General features: G+C 29.1%; 7 protein-coding genes across 7 annotated transcripts; 3 read left to right on the top strand and 4 right to left on the bottom strand.

Moving 5' to 3' along the window:
• Nucleotides 1–181: 181 nt before the first annotated feature.
• Nucleotides 182–1,062, top strand: BX663DRAFT_492967 (nucleoside diphosphate kinase). Its single transcript, XM_051525297.1, has 2 exons — nt 182–345; nt 456–1,062. The coding sequence occupies exons 1-2, from the start codon at nt 202–204 to the stop codon at nt 765–767; spliced, it is 456 nt and encodes a 151-aa protein (XP_051388081.1). The 5' UTR covers nt 182–201; the 3' UTR covers nt 768–1,062.
• A 1,559-nt stretch (nt 1,063–2,621) lies between these two features.
• Nucleotides 2,622–3,420, top strand: BX663DRAFT_492966 (acyl-CoA N-acyltransferase). Its single transcript, XM_051525296.1, has one exon. It carries the CDS (start codon nt 2,878–2,880, stop codon nt 3,382–3,384), a length of 507 nt encoding a protein of 168 aa, XP_051388080.1. The 5' UTR covers nt 2,622–2,877; the 3' UTR covers nt 3,385–3,420.
• Nucleotides 3,421–3,457: 37 nt separating this feature from the next.
• BX663DRAFT_492964 (formyl transferase) lies at nt 3,458–5,116 on the bottom strand (the record flags this gene model as incomplete). Its single annotated transcript, XM_051525295.1, has 4 exons — nt 3,458–4,456; nt 4,554–4,640; nt 4,709–4,832; nt 4,907–5,116. Coding segments are annotated over 4 exons (1,206 nt in total), but the record flags the coding sequence as incomplete, so codon positions are not given.
• On the bottom strand, nt 4,746–6,646 carry BX663DRAFT_20115 (uncharacterized protein). Its single transcript, XM_051521741.1, has 2 exons — nt 4,907–6,646; nt 4,746–4,832 (listed from the first exon to the last, which is right to left on the bottom strand). Exon 1 carries the CDS (start codon nt 6,604–6,606, stop codon nt 5,017–5,019), a length of 1,590 nt encoding a protein of 529 aa, XP_051388078.1. The 5' UTR covers nt 6,607–6,646; the 3' UTR covers nt 4,746–4,832; nt 4,907–5,016.
• A 4,986-nt stretch (nt 6,647–11,632) lies between these two features.
• BX663DRAFT_426006 (uncharacterized protein) lies at nt 11,633–13,110 on the top strand (the record flags this gene model as incomplete). Its single annotated transcript, XM_051522517.1, has 4 exons — nt 11,633–11,912; nt 12,088–12,410; nt 12,500–12,659; nt 12,806–13,110. 4 exons carry the CDS (start codon nt 11,633–11,635, stop codon nt 13,108–13,110), a joined length of 1,068 nt encoding a protein of 355 aa, XP_051388077.1.
• Nucleotides 13,111–14,234: 1,124 nt separating this feature from the next.
• BX663DRAFT_492956 (triose-phosphate transporter family-domain-containing protein) lies at nt 14,235–15,646 on the bottom strand. The gene is made up of 5 exons (XM_051525294.1): nt 15,311–15,646; nt 15,206–15,224; nt 14,996–15,100; nt 14,448–14,929; nt 14,235–14,353 (listed from the first exon to the last, which is right to left on the bottom strand). The coding sequence occupies exons 1-5, from the start codon at nt 15,610–15,612 to the stop codon at nt 14,263–14,265; spliced, it is 999 nt and encodes a 332-aa protein (XP_051388076.1). The 5' UTR covers nt 15,613–15,646; the 3' UTR covers nt 14,235–14,262.
• Nucleotides 15,647–15,770: 124 nt separating this feature from the next.
• On the bottom strand, nt 15,771–19,576 carry BX663DRAFT_492949 (replication factor RFC1 C terminal domain-containing protein). Its single transcript, XM_051525293.1, has 16 exons — nt 19,512–19,576; nt 19,373–19,406; nt 19,262–19,286; nt 19,119–19,166; nt 18,544–19,020; nt 18,253–18,486; nt 17,821–18,193; nt 17,551–17,756; nt 17,432–17,479; nt 17,237–17,374; nt 17,009–17,156; nt 16,799–16,941; nt 16,632–16,736; nt 16,419–16,572; nt 16,212–16,360; nt 15,771–16,161 (listed from the first exon to the last, which is right to left on the bottom strand). Exons 1-16 carry the CDS (start codon nt 19,554–19,556, stop codon nt 15,897–15,899), a joined length of 2,592 nt encoding a protein of 863 aa, XP_051388075.1. The 5' UTR covers nt 19,557–19,576; the 3' UTR covers nt 15,771–15,896.
• Between the last annotated feature and the right edge of the window lie 213 nt (nt 19,577–19,789).

Genomic DNA, 19,789 nt, shown 5'->3' with positions numbered 1-19,789 from the left:
GTTAACTGTATTAAAAACTTTGATATTGAATAATGTAAATGATTTTTAAATATAGCAGTAGCGTAGATTGTTACACAAATAGTAAAATCGGGGAGGGGGGGGGCTATTGTAAAGATTTAGTTCAAAATAAATAAATAAAAAAAATTTTTTTTTACTATTTCCATTTCTTTTTTATTATTATTAGTTTTCAATATATTCAAGATGGAGCGTACTTATATTATGATTAAGCCTGATGGTGTTGAACGTGGTCTTGTTGGTGAGATTATCAAACGTTTCGAACAACGTGGTTATCAATTGACTGCCCTTGAGCTTATCCATCCTACTCGTGAGCTCCTCGAAGAACATGTAAGTATACAAGATTACCTGAAATAATAATAATAACAAAGAGTCTAGAGTATGATGTGTAAAATATAAATAAATAAGTAATAACAAAAAAAACTATCTATAATGTGTAGTATTGTGATTTGAAGTCTAAGCCTTTCTTCCCTTCATTGCTTGAATATATGACATCCGGCCCTGTTGTTGGTATGGTTTGGACTGGTAAGGATGCTGTTAAGACAGGTCGTAAAATGTTGGGTGAAACTAACCCTTTGGCTTCTTCCCCTGGTACTATTCGTGGTGACTTCTGTATTGAAGTTGGTCGTAACATTTGCCATGGTTCTGATTCTGTTGAAAATGCTGAAAAGGAAATTGCTTTATGGTTTCCTCGTGGTGTTAAGACTGTTGCTCGTAATCATTCTATTCATTCTTTGATCTACGAAAACTAAATTAAATCATACATGTTTATACTTCTACAATACCATTTAGAATAAATTATACATAAATCAAAAATAGTTTTATTTTATATTCTCATACCTTTTCTTTTCAGCCTTTTAAATATAATCTTTTGTCCATTGACGCTAACTTTACAGCTACTAGGAAATAATAACCAGTTTGTGACAAGTGTACAATTTATGCAATAACGAGAATACATTAAAGTAAATAACTGTTTTAAGAATGAAGTAATGTAAGTTAACTTTAACACAGTTAAAAGGAATAAATAAAAACCAAAAGATAAAAGTATATAATGTGGCATAAGAGATCTGCTTGGGTATTTATTATGTGTGTCCATCAACATACGTTGAAGCAACAAAAGATAGAAGTACACAGAGCATGTGTTATAATAAGGGGTTTTTTTTTATCAAAGAAATGAAAAAGACTCAATGGAACTTTTATTAGAATGAAGAGGAAAGAATTTTAGGTGCAGAATCTAAATATAAATTCATTTAATGAGTGAAGGGAAATTTCAGTACATCTGTAATATCTTTACTAAAATATCAGAATATAAAAATTATAAAAAGACTAATAAAGTCAATGAGAGGATCGAACAATAGTCTTAAAAGTCAAATTGTTTTTATTTATGACTTTTATTAAATTGACGAATATTTATAAGAATTGTTACAGAAGGAAGTAGTCTGCAATAGGACGTGAAACCGAAAAGTAAAAGTGTTAGTGAACGACCGAATAAAATGTGTTATAAATAACGAATTCTTATATGTTTTGATATTATTCGATGAAGTAAGTAGATTAGAAAAGTTTTAAGAGAATCTAGTTTGAATCTCTCGAGTAATAATTTTATGATGATCTACTTATTTAACTAAGAAACATCAGCTTGTGACACGCATTTTCTTATATACTTTTCTATTAGATATGCATTTTCTACACCTCCAAATAAAGAGAGCTCTAGATTTTTCTGTACGATACGAAATAGTACAAAGAATATGTATATCTATATACTCAATGGTATATATCTCCATTGACTACAATTAGTATTTATTCTATTGTTTCATTCCCCTTTATTTATTCAAAGAATAAATTGTCCACTGAGAAAAGATAATCTGACATCACAGCTTACAGCAAATAACTATAATAACTCAAGAGATAAATGAATACTTTTTTTATTTCAGACACTACTGTAGATAAAAAAAAGGTGTACATTTATACAAGCTACACTCAGATATTTCTACATAGTATTACTTGTTAATGCCCTTTTATATACTCAAAGAATAGAGTCAACTATACTGAAGTCTATAAATAGACAAAATTTATATAAGCAGCAACAGAGGGGGAAAAAGCTCCGTTTAAATAAATAAATAAATAAATAAAGGAGAAGCTGTAATACATTCAATATGTATGATGATCTAAACAGAGTCATATTCTCTAATAGAAAACAATAAGCCACAATAAAGCACTGTGCCTATTAGAAGCCTTTTGTTTATGTGAAAAAAAAATATATAAATAGGGGAAGAAAAAATTTATTTTTGCTTTTCTTTTTCTTTTCTTTCTTTATGAAAGTGATATTCTGAGGATATTGGTCACTATAAACAATAAATCGTCAGTGATATTCTCCGGATAATGGTCACTCTAAATAATAAATCCCCCAGTGAAGTTATTTGGATGTATTGGTCACTTAAAATATTCAATCCCGAGAGTATCTTTCATTTGGAGTTTTCACGTCTCTCGTTAAATATGACTGTGAAAGGAAGCACATAATGATCAACCTCCACGATTGGTTGCTTCTGGAAACAGTAGTCTTTTTTATTATATAGAGAAGCTACTGGCTAATTGGATCATTACCCCTTTTTTATTATTAATTATAAATGAAAAAAAAAAAAAAAGAAAGAAAGAATCAAGATCAGATAAATGAGAGTACTAAAACAATTACTGACATAAATTTGAAGAGATATGAACATCTCATTCAATAGAAAGACATTTGTAATATTCTCGAGTATAGAAAGCAAATTATAAAATTTTGGAGGCGCGAATTCGAAAAAATTCAATAAGCGAATTGAAAACAAACCAAGATCCTTTTCTACTGTAACTTTATATTTTTTAACCATGGGGCTTATAGAAATAAAACCAGCTACGATTAAAGATATCCCTGTTATTTTAGATTTTATTAAGAGACTTGCAGAATATGAAAAGCTTTCACATGAAGTTATTGCAACCGAAGATGTTCTTCGGGAGACCTTATTTGGTGAACATCGTTATGCTGAAGTCATAATCGCCTATGGTAAACAAAACGATGAGGGGAATACACCTATTGAACCAGCAGGAATGGCTCTTTTCTTTCATAATTTCTCTACCTTTGTAGGACGCCCTGGACTTTATTTAGAAGATTTATTTGTGAAGCCTGAATTTAGAGGAATGGGCATTGGTAAATGTCTCTTGATTCAATTAGCAGTAATCGCAAAAGAAAGAAATTGCGCACGTTTTGAATGGGTTTGCTTAGATTGGAATAAACCTTCAAGAGAGTTTTATGAAGCACTTGGTGCTAAACCTTTAAGTGAATGGATTATTCATCGTATAGATGGCAAATCACTAGATGATCTTGCTGCTTTATAATTAATTATAAAACAAAATAAAAAAATAAAAAAAAAAAAAAAAAAAAAAAAAAAAAAAAAAAAAAAAAAACGTGCGCATGTATTTTTTATATATTTATTTTGAGATTGCTAAAGACAAATTTTATTTTATGTTTTATTCAATTCCCTATCATCGAAACGACGCATTTTTGATCTTTTCTTTATATTATTTTTAATAATGGTATCGTCTTGCATTAATGGAGACTCAGTACCAAATTGACCTTTAGCTTGATATCCATTTGCAAAATCAGTTGCAGATATAATGCCTTTATTTTCTACTTTTAATTTAGAACAAGCAATAACACTGCCATCACCGAAAGCTATATGTAAGGATTTACTAGCTTCATCCCATCTAAAACTTCCAGGTTCACTCTGCTGTAATGATATAGTTTCCTTCTTATTAAATGATAACAGATGAAGATCTAATAGTTGCACAATCAGATTCTTCTTCTTTTTATGGTACGTGGTACGTAAAGGAAATTGATCTCCAATAGCACGATTTAATTGTTCAGCTTGCCAGGCTGACATATTTTTAAAGTCTAATTCAGACCATTCCTTCTTCACTTTAGGTGCTTTCGTTGCTTGGGAAATATCTTGTTTTTGAGCATTCTGTTTACGTTCATAAAGATTGCAGACAGTATCAATTAAGAGTCGAGAACCTATCTCAGCTAAGGTTTCTTTCAATTTTGAATAAACTGGGTAATCATGATTCATTGATAATAAACTAATTCTTTCTTGTGCTAAAATACGGCCTGCATCAAATTCTTTATCATCTAATTCTTGAATGGTCACACCTGCTTCTGAATCTCCATAAAGGATAGTATGTTGGATAGGTGCAGCTCCTCTATATTTTGGTAGTAAAGAAGGATGAACGTTAATAGCGCCTTGATTAAGTGATGAAATAATATGAGGTGGAATAAAATAGCCAAATGAAACTACAATGCCTAAATCATATACTTTATTGTTTGGTAGTGTCCAATCATTTAATGTTTTTATGCCTGCTGGTGTATGATAGATTTCAATATTATTTCTTTCTGCTATTTCTTTTGTTTCACCTATATATGTATATATAAATGTATATAAATATATATAAATATATGTGTATGCATATTAACAATAGTAATAATCTGGGGTATGTCGAAATAAATTTACTAGGAGTTATTTTTTCGAGTTTTCTACCCGTTCGTCTATCAGGAGGACAAACAAGATCAATAGTAGCAATGCAGCTACCTTGACGTTCTAGAAAGAAAAGAAAAGAAAACAGGTCAATTACCGGGTATAATGGCAATTCTGAATTCCATAATTACCCTTTTCTTTAATGAGAGCCCTTAAATGAGTAGACGCAAAACTGTCAGTTCCAAAAAATAAAATACGGAGTTTTTGGTTATTAGTCAAAGTTGTATAGTAGTGTTGATATTTAAAAGATGAGCTCTATATATATATATATATCTTTCTTTTTTTTAAAAGAGGCTGTATATTTTGTTTTGCTTTACTTTTTTATTTACGTTTATTTTAAAAGAGGTTCTAGATATCAATTTGAACATTTTATATAGGTAAAACAATATTAAAAAGAAACGAAAAGGGTCCCTTTTTTTTTTAATTCATTATTATGTGACTACTTTTTTTTGGCAGATTTGGCAGATTTGGCAGATTTGGCAGGAATTTCAGCTCTAAAGACATAAACTAATTGTTGACTTTGCGTAGCAACATTATCAAGACAGCCTAAATTATACAGATCTGATTTCATATTGGAAACCATGCTTTTCATTTGATATAAATCATGGTTAAAGATATCAATACTTTCTAAAATACATAAATTAAAGATCAATTGTTGCTTTGCGAACTTCTCTAGATATAGAATAAATGTTTTCTTTCTTTTTATATGAAATAGGATAGCCTTCAATGTTTGATGAATTGCAAAAAACATATGATGATAAGTACTTAGGTCGCATTTCATTATCTTAATTTCATCTAAACCCTGAAGTATCTTCAATGTAAGATCTAATGCTTCTAATAAAAGGTTAATTGTAACCTGATAATTATCTTGTTGTAATAGGGAAAATAAAACCACAAGATGCATTGAATAATAACATAATTTGAGATGTAAACTTGGATTCAATTGATTATCCCACCATCTTTTGACTTCTGCCGTTAATGAATCATATGTTGAAGATAATGTATAAGACTGAATTGCTCTATTGTATTTACGCATGTACTGAGAAAAATAAGCAAATTGAAGATAGGAATCTTGTGACGTACAGCAATGATTATGCTGTCTAGTTGGTTCCTGCTGTGCTACATGATGAGGCGTTGTGAAGTGATTGAAGTTAGGGAAAGTAGTATCATAATGATAATTCTGATTTATGCCAGCAGATATTTCTTTAATTTTGAAGGGGATTTTATCTGGTAGTAAACATTCTTGATTTAATGAAATTGCTAACCAAGCATCTATATAATACCAGCGATACCAGCAATTCCTTAAAATAGGCGAACTATCAGCATATTTGACTTTATTCTTTAAAAGAACACTAGCGAAATAATGCCATGTATGTTGTTCTCCAGTGACACGTAAAAGGGTTGCAGTATAACTAAGACAAAAATAACACTGGATAGCTATGATGGATAATTGCAAATCTTCTTCTTCGTTATCTGGGAAAATAAATTCTTCTAAATAATGACAAGCCCTCTTATAAAAATAATAGGCACTATCTCTTTTGAAATCTTCTGTTGCTTTATTATTGACAGTGTTATTATTAGGTTGTTGACGACCATTGCTTATCATTGTTGGTTGCTGCTCGTTAATGGTAATCATACTGATAGCAGCCACACAATAGAGTATTGTCCTTGGAGTATTCTTCTTTTGTAATAAACTTAATTCAATCGGTGCAACCTTAAAACTTATGCAACACCAGTGTTGTATAGCTCGGAATATAAGACCTTCAGTGAGCCGAGTACTTGCTGAATGATATCGAATTGGCTTTGGTAAAGAGGGCCTTTTTTCATATGTGCTGCGAGCCTTACTCACAAGATATTTTGTAGATTGTACACTTTGCTGTATTAGAGAATGAGGATGAGATGGTAACAAATTGTTAATTTCTAATAATTCACATAGGTCACTAAAGTTATGAATCAAATAAGATACTTTGCTAAAATTAAAAGGATTAGTATTAGATTTATAACAGTAATAATAAGCGATATCTGTCATTTATTTTTTTAAAGTGTAATAATGCATTTAAAAGAAGAAAAAGAAAAAGAAGAATAGTCTTTATTTTTTTTATTTTTTATTTTTTATTTTTTTATTTTTACTCCTGAAAAAATAAACATATTGTAGTTCTCAGAGAAAACTTATCCAAGTTAAATGAAGAAATTTAAAAGTCAAAATCGAGAAAATACAATTACGCAATCTGAGAAAGTGCAATTGATAAATCGAGGACGGCTCAGTCAAATACTAACTGAGAGAAAAAAGAGAATAATGTATATAAAGTGCCTACTATTTATACTTTTTGGTATGATTGTCTTATTAATGCTTTATCCATCCTAAACTGTATATTATTATCCTTTTACGCTATATTAGTTTATAAAATTGTGTTATATATTATTGAGTGATCAATCTAATGTATGCAATAATTGTAATGGATAAATACTTATTCCTGTTATTTACTATGCCTCATCTTGATGTATTATATACGGTAATATATTTTCTACTAAGTTTAGCTTATATGTATCGACAATCATTTATATTTGATTTGATAGCTAAATTATAATTATGATTAGTGGTAACTTGGTTTCAGCTCTAACTTTTAACTTTATTTTTGTATATGAGGTTATTAAGCTTATTTTATTATTATGTTATCTACAAATACGACAAGCAATCAATGAACAGTATAAAATTATACCTTTCTTTTGTTTTCGTTAAAATTTAATCCATACCATCACTAAAGTAAATGTATGTTTATTTGAAAATACTTCGTGACTTTACAGCTTAAGATGATGTAAAACGGCTTTACATTATTTCACAATATTATTAATGTAGTTTTTTTGTTATTAGTTAGAAAGAGCTCATTTATAACCCTTTTAATAGCTGTTAGTGGTAATTACCGATAACTATGTTGTATAGTATTGTTTAGGAAAGGGAAACAATAATAATAAAAAAAGGTAAAGCAAAATAAAACCAAAAAGTCTACGAAAACGTTGTATAAATTCTTTTTATTTAAAAAATTCGATAAATAGAAAAGATATACTAAATTGGAGCTTTATTTATATCCTTTGGAGATGGGTAAAGCTTTTTGGAAAATATTAGAGGGCCAAAGATATATCCAGTAGATAGTTAGATTGATATAGTTTGGCCTTGATAATTAAGAACTGTCATGGTTGTAAGATTTATAACTTGATTTGGTTAGATAAAAGTATTTAGTGTGTTTCCATAATAATTCTGTCTATGTACATATAAAGTATATTAGTCTTTGTATGGAAAATAATGAATACAAGTCTTGCATCTAAAAATACATCTTTTATCATTGTTTTACTAATTATAAGTGTATAAAAAATGACTTTTTTTAATCAAGTAGAGAATATAAGAATAATTAGTATACAAGTAATAATCGATCTCGCTTAAAAGTACATGAGCTACTTTTAAAAGAAAATGAATATACAAAAGATATGGATATTTTTATAATGCTTCTTGATATTATAATATTCTCTTCTATGATTATATCATCAAATACAATTTGTTACATTTATGTATCTTATCATTACTCATCATCTTTATTCACAAAAAGTATAAATATCTCGCTATTATTTAAGAATAAACTTAGAACATACTTTTAATTCAAACTTATTAACAAGTCTTAATCTACTTCTTTACGTCTTTTCTTTTATTTTTTATTCTTCACTTATTTGTAAATCACAACACTCATTCATACCATAATTCATGCGTCTCCGTATGTTATATGTTCTTACATTTACAAACTTTTTTATATCTTGTCTGTACAAATTTATTTTCTTCAGCCGTACTTGTACCTGTGTGTTTTTATACTCAATCCATATCTTTACGTTACATGTGTTTCTGTTCAATTCCTTTAAATAAATTAAATCCGTCCTTTTGTGTACTTTGTTTTGTTTTCATCATATTTGTTTGCTGATTCAGCGTAAGTCAATGGATGTAACTGAAATATACTTGAGCAAATTTCTTTTCCAGCTATTAAATAAAAAAGCCAATTACATGGTGCACCTTTGTAATGACAAAACCGCATTTTATTTGAAAATTTTCCAAAAAAAAAAAAGCGCTTGTCCAACTCTATGAATTATATGTAATTGAAGGCTACTAATTATAAGGCTAAAGAGTGCTGTTTAAACCTCTAAGGGCGCCAAAGGTATGAAAAAATCAGTAATATAACCTTTTCCTTTCATTACGAACATATCGAAAATAATATATGTATATCCATTACTAAGTACAGAGCTACTAGTAGTCTTAAAAAATTTATTATAGGGAAACATTTCGAAAGTTATTAGAATCATCTGTTTGATGCAATAACCTACTTATGTTATATTTTAGCTATTGTACTGGTTTTAATTACAGCAAAATGTATTATTTATATATTTATGTTATCTAGTTTTCATGTCCATATATGTTATCTAACAAATATGAACTCCAGTAAATATATTTAGTTTTCCTTGGATAATAGTAAGACACATTACTGAGTGAAAAGTGAGAAAATATTAATATGATGAATATGTTTGAAAACCATAATTTCATAGATGAAGTAGGCCCTGATATTAATATAACATTTTTCAGAGGATGGCTAATCAACGGCATTTCAGCTATTATCACTACGCCTAATACTAGGACTATATTATCGTAGACGATCTTAGAGATGATGAACACTTAGTATATAGTAGAATCAATCGTATTTAATGGCTTGCAAATAAGATCAATTTTGATAAATGTAAAATAAAATCCCTATCTAACTTGAGTAAGCACATTATTATAAATCATTACCCGTAAGCTATTTATAAATTCTTAAGCGAAAGAGACCATTTCGAAGAAATAATTTTTCTTTTCTTTTTTTTTTTCTTTTCTTTTTTTCTACTAACAAAATAAATAATAAAATAGTAGAAATAAGGCATAAATACATTAATTGTCTACCTACTCGCAGTTTAGAATCAATAGCTGAAAACAGGGTTAAGTGAAGCTCTAATTTTGTAAACAGTAAGGACTGAAGTATTAAAAGCTTATAATACTATTCTTTTTTGTCTTATTGAAGCAGTTGTATAGCACTTGACACATATTTGAGGTGTGAGTCTATTTTTTTTTTAAAAAAAAATGATTTAGGCCTTAAAAGAATACTTATTGTGATTTTAGTTCCCACCACTCAATTTAGAAAACCGTCTTTTTGGAGTTGCAACCTTTCCAAATTCAAAACTTCAAAACATGAATGTCCAAATTTAGACAATATTTTGCATTGTTATTAACAAATATATATAATAATAAGCTTATTTAAACTATTTGCTAATGTGTTTTATTTTATTTTATTTTGATTTGTTTTATTTTATTTTAACTGTGTACTAGAAGCTAAGGATGAATGGATTACCTTCTAAAATTACATTCTTTACAGAAGATATACATAATCAAGAACGACTTTGCACTAATCATTTACAAGGTATTATCATAGTTCATATCTTATCTTAATGTTTATCTATTCATTTTTATTCATTCATTTATTTATATTATAAAAGACCTTTCTAAAATTAATGATCGTAGTTGTAATACAACTCCTCTTTCTTGTTCTGATTCTTCAACAAACACAATACATAAAAAAAAGCCTTTACCACAAATCCCACCAAAAAGGAATACGACCTCTGAAATAATTCCAAATTATAACAATTCTACCACTGTTCATTATCCTTTTATTAATCACGCAACACGGCAAGGAGGTGTCGTGACAGGACCTTCTTGGACAGTTACAACACCTATGCCTATGATTGACAGAGATAACGTTATTCAACTAGAAAATAGAGAAGTTAATTTTAATTTACCTCAAAAAAATTTTAATACAACTGTGGAAATTAAAGATAATAATGAATCTCAATACATTGTTTATAATGAACACAACAACAATAGAAATATAAAATCCGATCAAGAATTGTTACATAATCCTTTGTCTGACGAATTGTTTCAACAACAAGTACATTATTTCAACTCTGCTCCATATTCAAATGGCTATTATGATAATCAAACCACTTATTCTTCGGTTAATAGTCATCACTCATCATCCTGCGAATCAATTAATATTAGTATTGACTCGACTAATCATAGGCCATTCGCACTAAATGATAATGTAGCTTTCGATACTAACCAAGAATGGAAAATATCAACTTTCAGAACTATGGAATCAACCCTTTGTAGATCCGAGAATTCAAAAACAGAAACAAAAGACCAAGTAACACACTTAAATCAGGGGCCTCAACTATTTAAAGATACGATGCATTATGAAAAGCCCTTTGAGCCATCTACCAAGAAAATAACGAATACAGAAATAAATAAGCCAGATTATATAAATGAGGTTCAACATCATACTCTATTATTACAACGAAAGCTGTCCAAGGAGGAGATCTCTAATATGTCTGAAGCTTCAAAATCGGTATCATGTTTACAAAGGTTGAACTGCTCATCAGATTCAACTGAAGATATTGATCTTGCAACAGCTAGCGCTAATATTACTACTCTATTTTTATCTTCCGAATTACACAATGCCAATAGTAGTGGTACACTAAATGATGGTAGTAGTTCATCTATACCATCCTTTGTGTCCTCCGTTGATTATCAATTAGTACCACTACCATCTACTTTTGTCTATACAAAATTACCTGATCAAGATCATTTTAACAAACAAAGAACTACACAAAATCATTCAAGTTTAATGCCTCGTTTAACTATACCACCATCAGTTGAACAGGAGGAAGCTCCATGTAATTCCTTTTTTGCTTCTGAAAAATACTTCCAACAGCCTGATAGTGCTTCACCAATTTCAGCTACTGCTTCAAGAATACCTTCCCCTTGGGGTAGTGCATCAGAGAGACAGCAACAATCAATGGGCCGTATATCTACAGTTTCTATTCCTATTTCCTCTGTTCATCATACAGCTCAAGTTCCGGATGAAGTTTCGCATATTAATTCATCTACTGAAACTACTACTACCACCACCAACACTACTACTACTACTACTACTACAATGGAAAAAAATAAAAGTCAGAAAGAGACGCTTTCAAATGAAAATACAAGTAAAGCAGAACGAAATTTTATTAACATACATGTGAATCAGGAAACGAACAATGATACAATTACTAATTATAATGAAGCTTCATTGAGTATTGCATCCTGTAGCTTAATTCAAATTCAATCAAATATCAAACTCTACCGTCGAATGGCACTTAAGACTCAAAATGAGGATATACAAATGACTTATGCCAAATATTTACTACAAATTGCTAAGCTTTATAACAAGCAAGGTAGTATATTCATTCCAAAAAAAGCAAACCTATAACCCCACCTATCAAAAAAATAAAATAAATAATAATAGTCATAATAATATTTATTTGAATACAGGTTTTGGAAATCGAAATGGCCGCAACACTATAAAGAAAGGCATACATGGTACGAAAAAGGGGCATACTTATCAACAATTAGAAACTCCTGAGCAGACAAGACATCGTTTACTTTCAGAAGCAGCTTATTGGATTGTGCGACTGGCTAAAGCTAAAAAACCAGAAGCGTTATTCATTAAAGGACGTTGGTGCTTATTGGGCCCAGAAGCAGAAGAATGTGTCATACGAGGTTATGAAAAAACTCAAGAAAATAAAGCTTTCAAATGTTTTTTAAGTGCTTCAAAAGGAGGTTGGACAGAAGCACACTACGAGCTTGCTCAGTTATGGAAGATTCGTGGTAAATTTGCAAAAGCTATACAGTATTATGAGAAGGGTGCAAAGGAAAATCATACACTATCTATTTATGTATGTATCAGAAATATTTTTACATGAATTTTTTATTTTATTATATATATATATAAATATATATTCTTATAATATATAATATAATATAGAAAATGGCCAAAATATTATTACGTGGACAGTTGAAACATAAAGTAGATATTCCCCGAGGAATGGCTTATTTGAAACAAGCAGCTGATATGAATGATTTTGCTTCAGCAGAACCAGCATTTGTTTTGGGATGTATCTACGCGCATGAATTTGATTGTATTGGTATTCAAAGGTACCCTTTCATATATAAATATATATTTATATTATTATAAAATATGTCATTAACTTAATTTTAAGATATGCTGAAAGTATATCGAAACAACTTGCTTTAGATTCAGCAACTCAAATGGAAAAATCTTATGAAAAAGTTAATTATCCCTTAGCGCTAACTTATTTAAAAAAATCATGTCAAAAAGGTTATCCAGATGCATTGTATTTTATGGGTCAAATATTGGAAACAGGCAAATTAGGACAGCTTAGTGATTCATGGCAAGCTTATCAGTATTATGTCAAAGCAGCTGATGCGGATCATGTAGGTGCTATGTTAGATCTTTCACGAATTTACTCTCAGGGTATTCCAGGATTACTGGCTGCACAAAAAGAAATTGCATTCAAATGGTGTTCAAAGGCTGCAGACCTTGGATTTGATCAAGCTGAATATGTACTAGGGTAAGTATGTATATATATATATGACAAATGAATGACAAAGCAAATAATAATACAATTATTATAATAGAAAGTACTATGAAAATGGCATAGGTGTTAATGCAAATTTTCCTCGCGCTTTGGAATATTATGGTAGGGCTGCTTCTAAGGGTTACCAACCCGCTGCTGAGAAACTAAATCGGCCGCTTACAAATGGATCTTCAAGAAAAGAACCACAGGCCACTGAAAAAAAAAGTATCATAGCTAAAGAAAATGCAAATGTGGACCAACTATTCACAAATCGAGATGATAAATGTAAAAAATCATCTAAAAAAATTAATTTAAATAGTACAAAAAATAATATTTGTAATGTTCAATAATTTATACAACTAGAATTAAAAGAAACTATTCATACTTTTTTCATATAAAACGAAATTTATGTTATATTATTGCAAATCTTGTGCATATATATGCACTTTATGCTATATATTAAAAGCCTCTTTTCAATCATATTTAGGACTTGTAGGAGCCGTTTCTTTTTTTTTTAATGATTATAGAACAGTATATACAAACCTTGTGCTTTTAGCTTACAAAAAAAAAAAAAACTGATAAAAACTTATATTACCTAATACCTTCGTATCAATTTTCTTCCATGTATATTAATGAATTTAGTTGATTTCATATTATTTCTTTAAAACAGGCTTCCCAGACTATTATCTAAACAGACTGATCAACAAATCTAATAGAGATTAAACTAAATAATCTTTCAGCAACGACCGAAACAAATAAATATGATTTTGCATAATGAGTGCACGACTATCTCTCCTAATCAAGGATCTCTATTCTTAAATTGGCTTCGTTTGTCTTCATACTAACATGCACTCCTTTCGATCCCTTTATTCTCCTTCTACTCATAATGATTTTTCCTGTATATAAAATACATTTTGAATTGGTCCGAGCAGATTTAGTGTTTAAAATACTTGTATTCAACTGAATTAATTAAAGCTAATGGATTTAACAACATTGAAGCGCATAAAAAACATTTTTTTCTACTATTTAAAGAGAAAAATAACTTCAAAAAAAACATTATAAATATAAAATAAAAATAAAAAATATGATATATTATTCTATATTAAATCTAATTTTTTTTAACTCTGTATTCATAAAATAGAATGAATTATTATCTAATCATTTTACTGTCAAAACCTTCTTTTACAATAGGTAAATCTGTTGCTTTCTTTGACTTCATCTTTTCTTGTTGGCTAACGTTACTATATACATACATACATATATATAGATGATATAAATACGTTTTTTCTTTCTCTAAAAAAAAAAGAAAAAAAAAATAGAGCTTGTTATGTTTACCTATACCAAGCACCACCAAGCAATGTCAACACAATACCGATTAAATTCATAAAAGTAATATTCAAATTAAAAATTATCACTGCCAATACAATTGAAAGCACTTGTTTTACATTCCCTGCCACTGTCATGGTTAAGGCGCTTGTCTTCTTATTCGCTGTAAAGCTAATAACATTTAAGAAAAAGGCAATCACTCCATTCATTAATAAAGCAAAGCAAAGAGAGAGTGTAAGTTTTGAATGTGCAAAACTAATCACTGCAGTCATTTCTCCTGTAATATAAGCATATATCAGAGTCTGAATAAACGCCAAAGGAGACATACGTAATAAAAGGTCTAAAGGATGAAGCTTCAAACGTCCTACTTGAACTCTATTTGTTACAATTGTTTTAATTGCTGCCAAAAGTGTGCCTAATACTGTTAATACGAATCCTAGCATTGTATAATTATAATCTCCAAATGTAGCAAAAGCAACACCTAAAACTACCTAATACCATACCATATATCAAATCAGCTCATTTTCTGTCGAATTGCTATATATATATTTACTTACGGGTAATAATGAAATGTATATCATAGTAGAAAAAGACTTTTTGAAAAAAATGATAGAGATCATCACTGTGAAAACAGGAGTCATTGCACGAACTACTTGATGAAACTATGTAAAACAAAATACATGTTGTATATATTCTTACTATCAATTTTTAAATATGTATTCACTTGTTTAAAATAATAATAATAACAATAATTAAAATACACTTACTGGCACAGTAACCAAATTTCTATAATAATAATAATAATAATAACAGGGCATATAAATATAAATCGAACTTATAATTACACCAAAAAAAAAAGTTATTATACATACAATGAAACGTTACTGATAGCAATATTGATTGTGTACAGCACAGAAAAGGCCAACATAACTATATTTTCCCTTTCTCCAAGTAAGGCAGGTGTAAATAAATCTGCTTTCCAAAAAGCATAGGACCCAATTGCACCACATAGTGTATGTATTGCTGTAAGTGTCCAAGGAAATGGGAAATCATAAAGTGCCAAAATGATTTTATTATAAAGCGTTAAAGATAAATTAAAAAAAAAGTAAAGTACAAGCCAAATCATAGGCGTATCAAAGCTTTCTAGTTTATTTGAAAATGTTTCGAATTTCATTATGATATTATTCAAAGAATAATAAAAAAAAAAAAGAAGAAAAGAAAGGAAAAAAACTGTTCTGTTTAACTCAATAAAGTTTAAAATAAAATTATTATTAAAAGGAGGAGACACAGTTTGCCTTTTTTTTTTTTTTTTTTTTTTTTTTTTTTTTTTGTAGGAAACGAAATTGTAGGGGTTACAACAATAGCTGCTATAATAAAAGATTGTAGATCCGGAGGATTTATCATCCTCTTATTAAATAATTGATTTGCCTTGCTTAAAGATTTTATTTATTAATGTATTTATTTTTTAGATTTCAACTTTCTTGAATTTGAACTACTTCCAGTTCCTGTAGTCTTTCTTTTCTTCGATGACGCTTCTTTAATGTATTTTGAATCCATAGCATCTTCTTCATTTACTGATTCTTCTTCAACAGGACTGTCATCGCCAATAGGTTCATCTTCTTCAATAATTGTTCCTTCCGCATCTTCTTTAGGTCCAGACACAATTTTTTTAATTGGTACTCCACCAACTTGGAATAGGATAGGATGATTTTTAGAGTTGTACCTAATTTAAAACGTCAGAATCTTATATCATAATTTAAGGTATATGCTTACTCTCTTGTAAAAGCAGTTTTAACCTTAGTAGGGATTTGTACAAGTGGTAATTTTCCTGATTCAGTAAAAACTAATTCATTTAATGTATCTAAATTTTCTCTGTCAAGATAATATGTATCCATAATCTCCATTGCTCCTTCAAAATTTTCCTAAAAATAGCCATCGTTACACTAACAATTATATAATCCTTTATTATTATTATCTTACCTTTTCTAGATCACCAAATATACGTTCATTTAATGTTGGAATATAATTCTGTCTAATTTCATATTTATCACCAGAGGCTCTTAAGCGCATACGTGTTTGAACATCACTTAATGCTCTAGCATATTTTCCTGCCTTTGAATTTTGACCAAGCCATCTAAGATAAAATATAAGAAACCATATAAAACTACAGGTTATATATAAACAATAACTTACCCAGGGAAATTCATTCTAGTTCGAAGACTACCTTCCATATAATTTGCAGGTCTTACACAAGAAAATATAGAATGAACTGGCATTAATGAATAATGTTGAACAGTACTGAAAAAAAGTAATTAGAATATTTATATATTATTATTATTATTAATAATATTAATATCTACCCATGAATCATTGTATCTACAAGGTCACCATCTGCCATAGCATTAGCCGCCTTTGCTATTAAATCCATATGATTACAGTCTGTCTCAGTAGCATTACCAGTTCGAGAAGCTGCTTTTTCAGGTACACATTTTAAATAATTTTCCTAATAGCCACAATATATTTTAGAAAATAAAATATAGTTATTTCAGATAAAAAAAAAAGAAACCTACAAACATCATTAAATGAGAAAGACTATATTCATGGAAATAAATATCATATTTCTCATTTAAAGACTTTGATCTCCAATTGCTGCTTGACAAAAGTTCGATAGGAATATCAAATAAGTTGAGAATAGAATATTTCTGGTTATTTTTACCACTAATGTGTATAATATACATATAACAAAAAAAAATAGTTAGCAGTAGTTTTTATTTTATTTTATTTTTTAACAAACTTACACTGCCTTTGCTTGATCATAAGTCATATCAGATTCTTTTAGACGATATGTAGACAGGATATTAATAATTTGTCGAATATCATTCTGTGTTAAAGATACAAGCTCATCAACAGCATTTGGCTGAATTTTAAGGCCTTCCCTAATAGATTTGATAATTTAATATCTGCATGGATTCTTTATACAGTAAATAACTTACTTGAATGCTATAGAAAGAATTCTAGAGCGAATTTGAGCAGCTGGTGTTCTACAAGGAATATAACCCTCTTTTTAGGAAAAAAAGATGATATGATAGTTATATAATATCTATACCATTACCTCTTAAATTTAGCTTCAAAGCAAACTCTCAATAAAGGTGCTACTTTGGTTGATCTTGGGTCATTACATATACAAATAACAGGTATTTTTGTTTTTCGAATTAACATGGCTAATTCTGCTGATCCACCACGATCGCCTGCTGTCATACCATCAACTTCATCCATAATTAATACAACTTTCTTTCCATTAGTAAATTTAGTTTCAGTCTAAATAGTAGTTGTTTGTAAAATTGACAAAATACTAACGACAAAATAAAAATACTGAACAAACCTTTTTCTCTCTATTAGATTTAAGGAATTCAGTCATAGTACGATTATCTATCATTTCAGTTATATTCTCCTCTAGAACTTTTTTACTACGAGCATCACTTGCATTGAACTCAAGTGCTTCATATCCATTAACAGCAGCAACAACATTAGCAGTAGTAGTTTTACCGATGCCAGGTGGTCCGCTGATAAGAATAGCACGAAACTGATTCATTTCATCTCCATTTCCTTTAAATCCTTCAGAATAATTTTTTTGCCAATTTCCTAACCATTCTGAGATACGACGAACTAATTCTTTATTACCAATAATCTCTTTAAGTTCTTTTGGTTTATATTTTTCTGTCCATAATTGTTGGCTATTTGTTTCGGTCTTTTTACTAAAGATGAATTTGATTAATAAAAATGTAACTATTCTTTTATCAAGTGTATAACTTACGTTCCATTAGCTGGACTTTCCTTTATAGTTACTTTATCTTTCCCCTTATCCTGTGCAGGTATAGCAGGAATAGGTGCTTCCTTTTTAGGAGCAGAAGATTCAACAAATTTATAAAATGCATCTTCATCAAGGATTTTTGTACCTAATGATTTAGCTTTTGCTATCTTACTTTCACCTGCATCTCTACCTAGTAACAAATAATTGGTCTTTCCACTTACAGCAGTAGTTACACGACTATCATAAACAAAAAATTAATGATATAAAATACATAATTCTCTCTCTCTCTCTTACCCTCCATAACGCATAACGATGTCTTTAGTTTGATCTCTTGTTAATGTTTCATATTGACCAGAGATAACAAAAGTAAGACCACCTAAACAATTAGGAGCTCCTACAGGCTCAGGTCTAGTACCTAATGCCTTAGGTGGTTCTTGGTTTTTCAACATGGCGAAATAGTTTTTTTTGCCTGCAGGTTTTGGTTTCTCTTCAGTTTCTTTTTTAGGAGAATTAGGCTTAATCTTCTTTTGTGGACGAGAAATGGGTTTTGCTTCGTCACTGTCTTCTTTATAATCATTATCGCTATTATTATCCTCATTATCTTCTTTATAATCATCATCATCTTTACTAATAATTTTATGCTTTCTAGAACTAGTCTCTTCTTTCTTTGGTACTATTACTTTCTCAGTTGCCTTTACTTTTGTCGTCTTGGATACAGGCTTTGTCGAAGTTTTTGATTTAGACTCAAAAAAATCTTTAGGATTGATTTGTCTAAAAAAAAATAATAATAATTATAATAATAATAATGCATTTAATATATCTATTCAATTAAGATAAATTAAAAGTTTGCTATTTTTTTTCTTATTTACTCTGTGTTCTTTGAGGTAAAATGTCTTGACTTTAAAATGGGTGCTTGACTAAATTCAAATAGAGCAAAATATATGTCAATAATGTACTCATGAAAAAAAAAAAAAAAAAATAATAATAATAACGATAACAATAATAATATTACAATTCATCGTCTTCATTAGCTTCTTCTAAGGTTCCAAAATATTGATATAAAATTAGTAATTAGTTGATAGCAGATATGTTTAAAAACAAGTATTGAGTTTTATAATAATACCTTTTGCTATTCTTTTGAGATCATTAGTAGATTCCTTTTTTTCAAGTTGAATCGATTAAAAATTAGTTGACATGTCCTTTCATATATTTGTGTACTTTGACATGGTTTTTATAAAGTATAGTTTCCTTTTTTTTTTTACCTTTTTCTTTATTTGTGATGGACTGAAATATTTTTCGATTCCCATATTGATCGACTATATAAAAATATTTGATAAAATAAAAAGTGAAAAGAAAAATATAAGCGCGGCGCTCTGCATTATTATTATTATTTTTTCGCGTTTAAGAGGTCACAGCTTAAAAATTTGAAAATGATTGGATATTTAGAAAAATTATAGAGGATTTTGATGTTTAATTATCACATAATCTATGAATATAAAAGACTGTATTATTTCAACCAATAGTTCTAGTGTAAGAGGAT

This window comes from Cokeromyces recurvatus, assembly GCF_025118155.1.
Source record: "Cokeromyces recurvatus strain NRRL 2243 chromosome Unknown BX663scaffold_1, whole genome shotgun sequence".
Lineage (NCBI taxonomy): Eukaryota > Fungi > Mucoromycota > Mucoromycetes > Mucorales > Mucoraceae > Cokeromyces > Cokeromyces recurvatus.
Note: the sequence above shows the minus strand (reverse complement) of the source record. Positions and strands in the feature narration are given on the sequence as shown.

What these genes read in the sequence shown, in the direction of transcription:
- BX663DRAFT_20115 (XM_051521741.1), bottom strand. Translation starts at nt 6,606, where the DNA reads ATGACAGATATCGCTTATTATTACTGTTATAAATCTAATACTAATCCT.
- BX663DRAFT_492949 (XM_051525293.1), bottom strand. Translation starts at nt 19,556, where the DNA reads ATGGGAATCGAAAAATATTTCAGTCCATCACAAATAAAGAAAAAG. An exon ending in GCTAATGAAGACGATGAATT is followed by an intron (nt 19,167 to 19,261) that starts GTAATATTATTA and finishes ATTTGAATTTAG; the next exon opens with TCAAGCACCCATTTTAAAGT. An exon ending in ACTAGAATGAATTTCCCTGG is followed by an intron (nt 16,573 to 16,631) that starts GTAAGTTATTGT and finishes ATTTTATCTTAG; the next exon opens with ATGGCTTGGTCAAAATTCAA.
- BX663DRAFT_492966 (XM_051525296.1), top strand. Translation starts at nt 2,878, where the DNA reads ATGGGGCTTATAGAAATAAAACCAGCTACGATTAAAGATATCCCTGTT.
- BX663DRAFT_492956 (XM_051525294.1), bottom strand. Translation starts at nt 15,612, where the DNA reads ATGAAATTCGAAACATTTTCAAATAAACTAGAAAGCTTTGATACGCCT. An exon ending in TATACATTTCATTATTACCC is followed by an intron (nt 14,930 to 14,995) that starts GTAAGTAAATAT and finishes GTATGGTATTAG; the next exon opens with GTAGTTTTAGGTGTTGCTTT. An exon ending in CTTGGTGGTGCTTGGTATAG is followed by an intron (nt 14,354 to 14,447) that starts GTAAACATAACA and finishes GTATGTATATAG; the next exon opens with TAACGTTAGCCAACAAGAAA.
- BX663DRAFT_492967 (XM_051525297.1), top strand. Translation starts at nt 202, where the DNA reads ATGGAGCGTACTTATATTATGATTAAGCCTGATGGTGTTGAACGTGGT. An exon ending in GTGAGCTCCTCGAAGAACAT is followed by an intron (nt 346 to 455) that starts GTAAGTATACAA and finishes TATAATGTGTAG; the next exon opens with TATTGTGATTTGAAGTCTAA.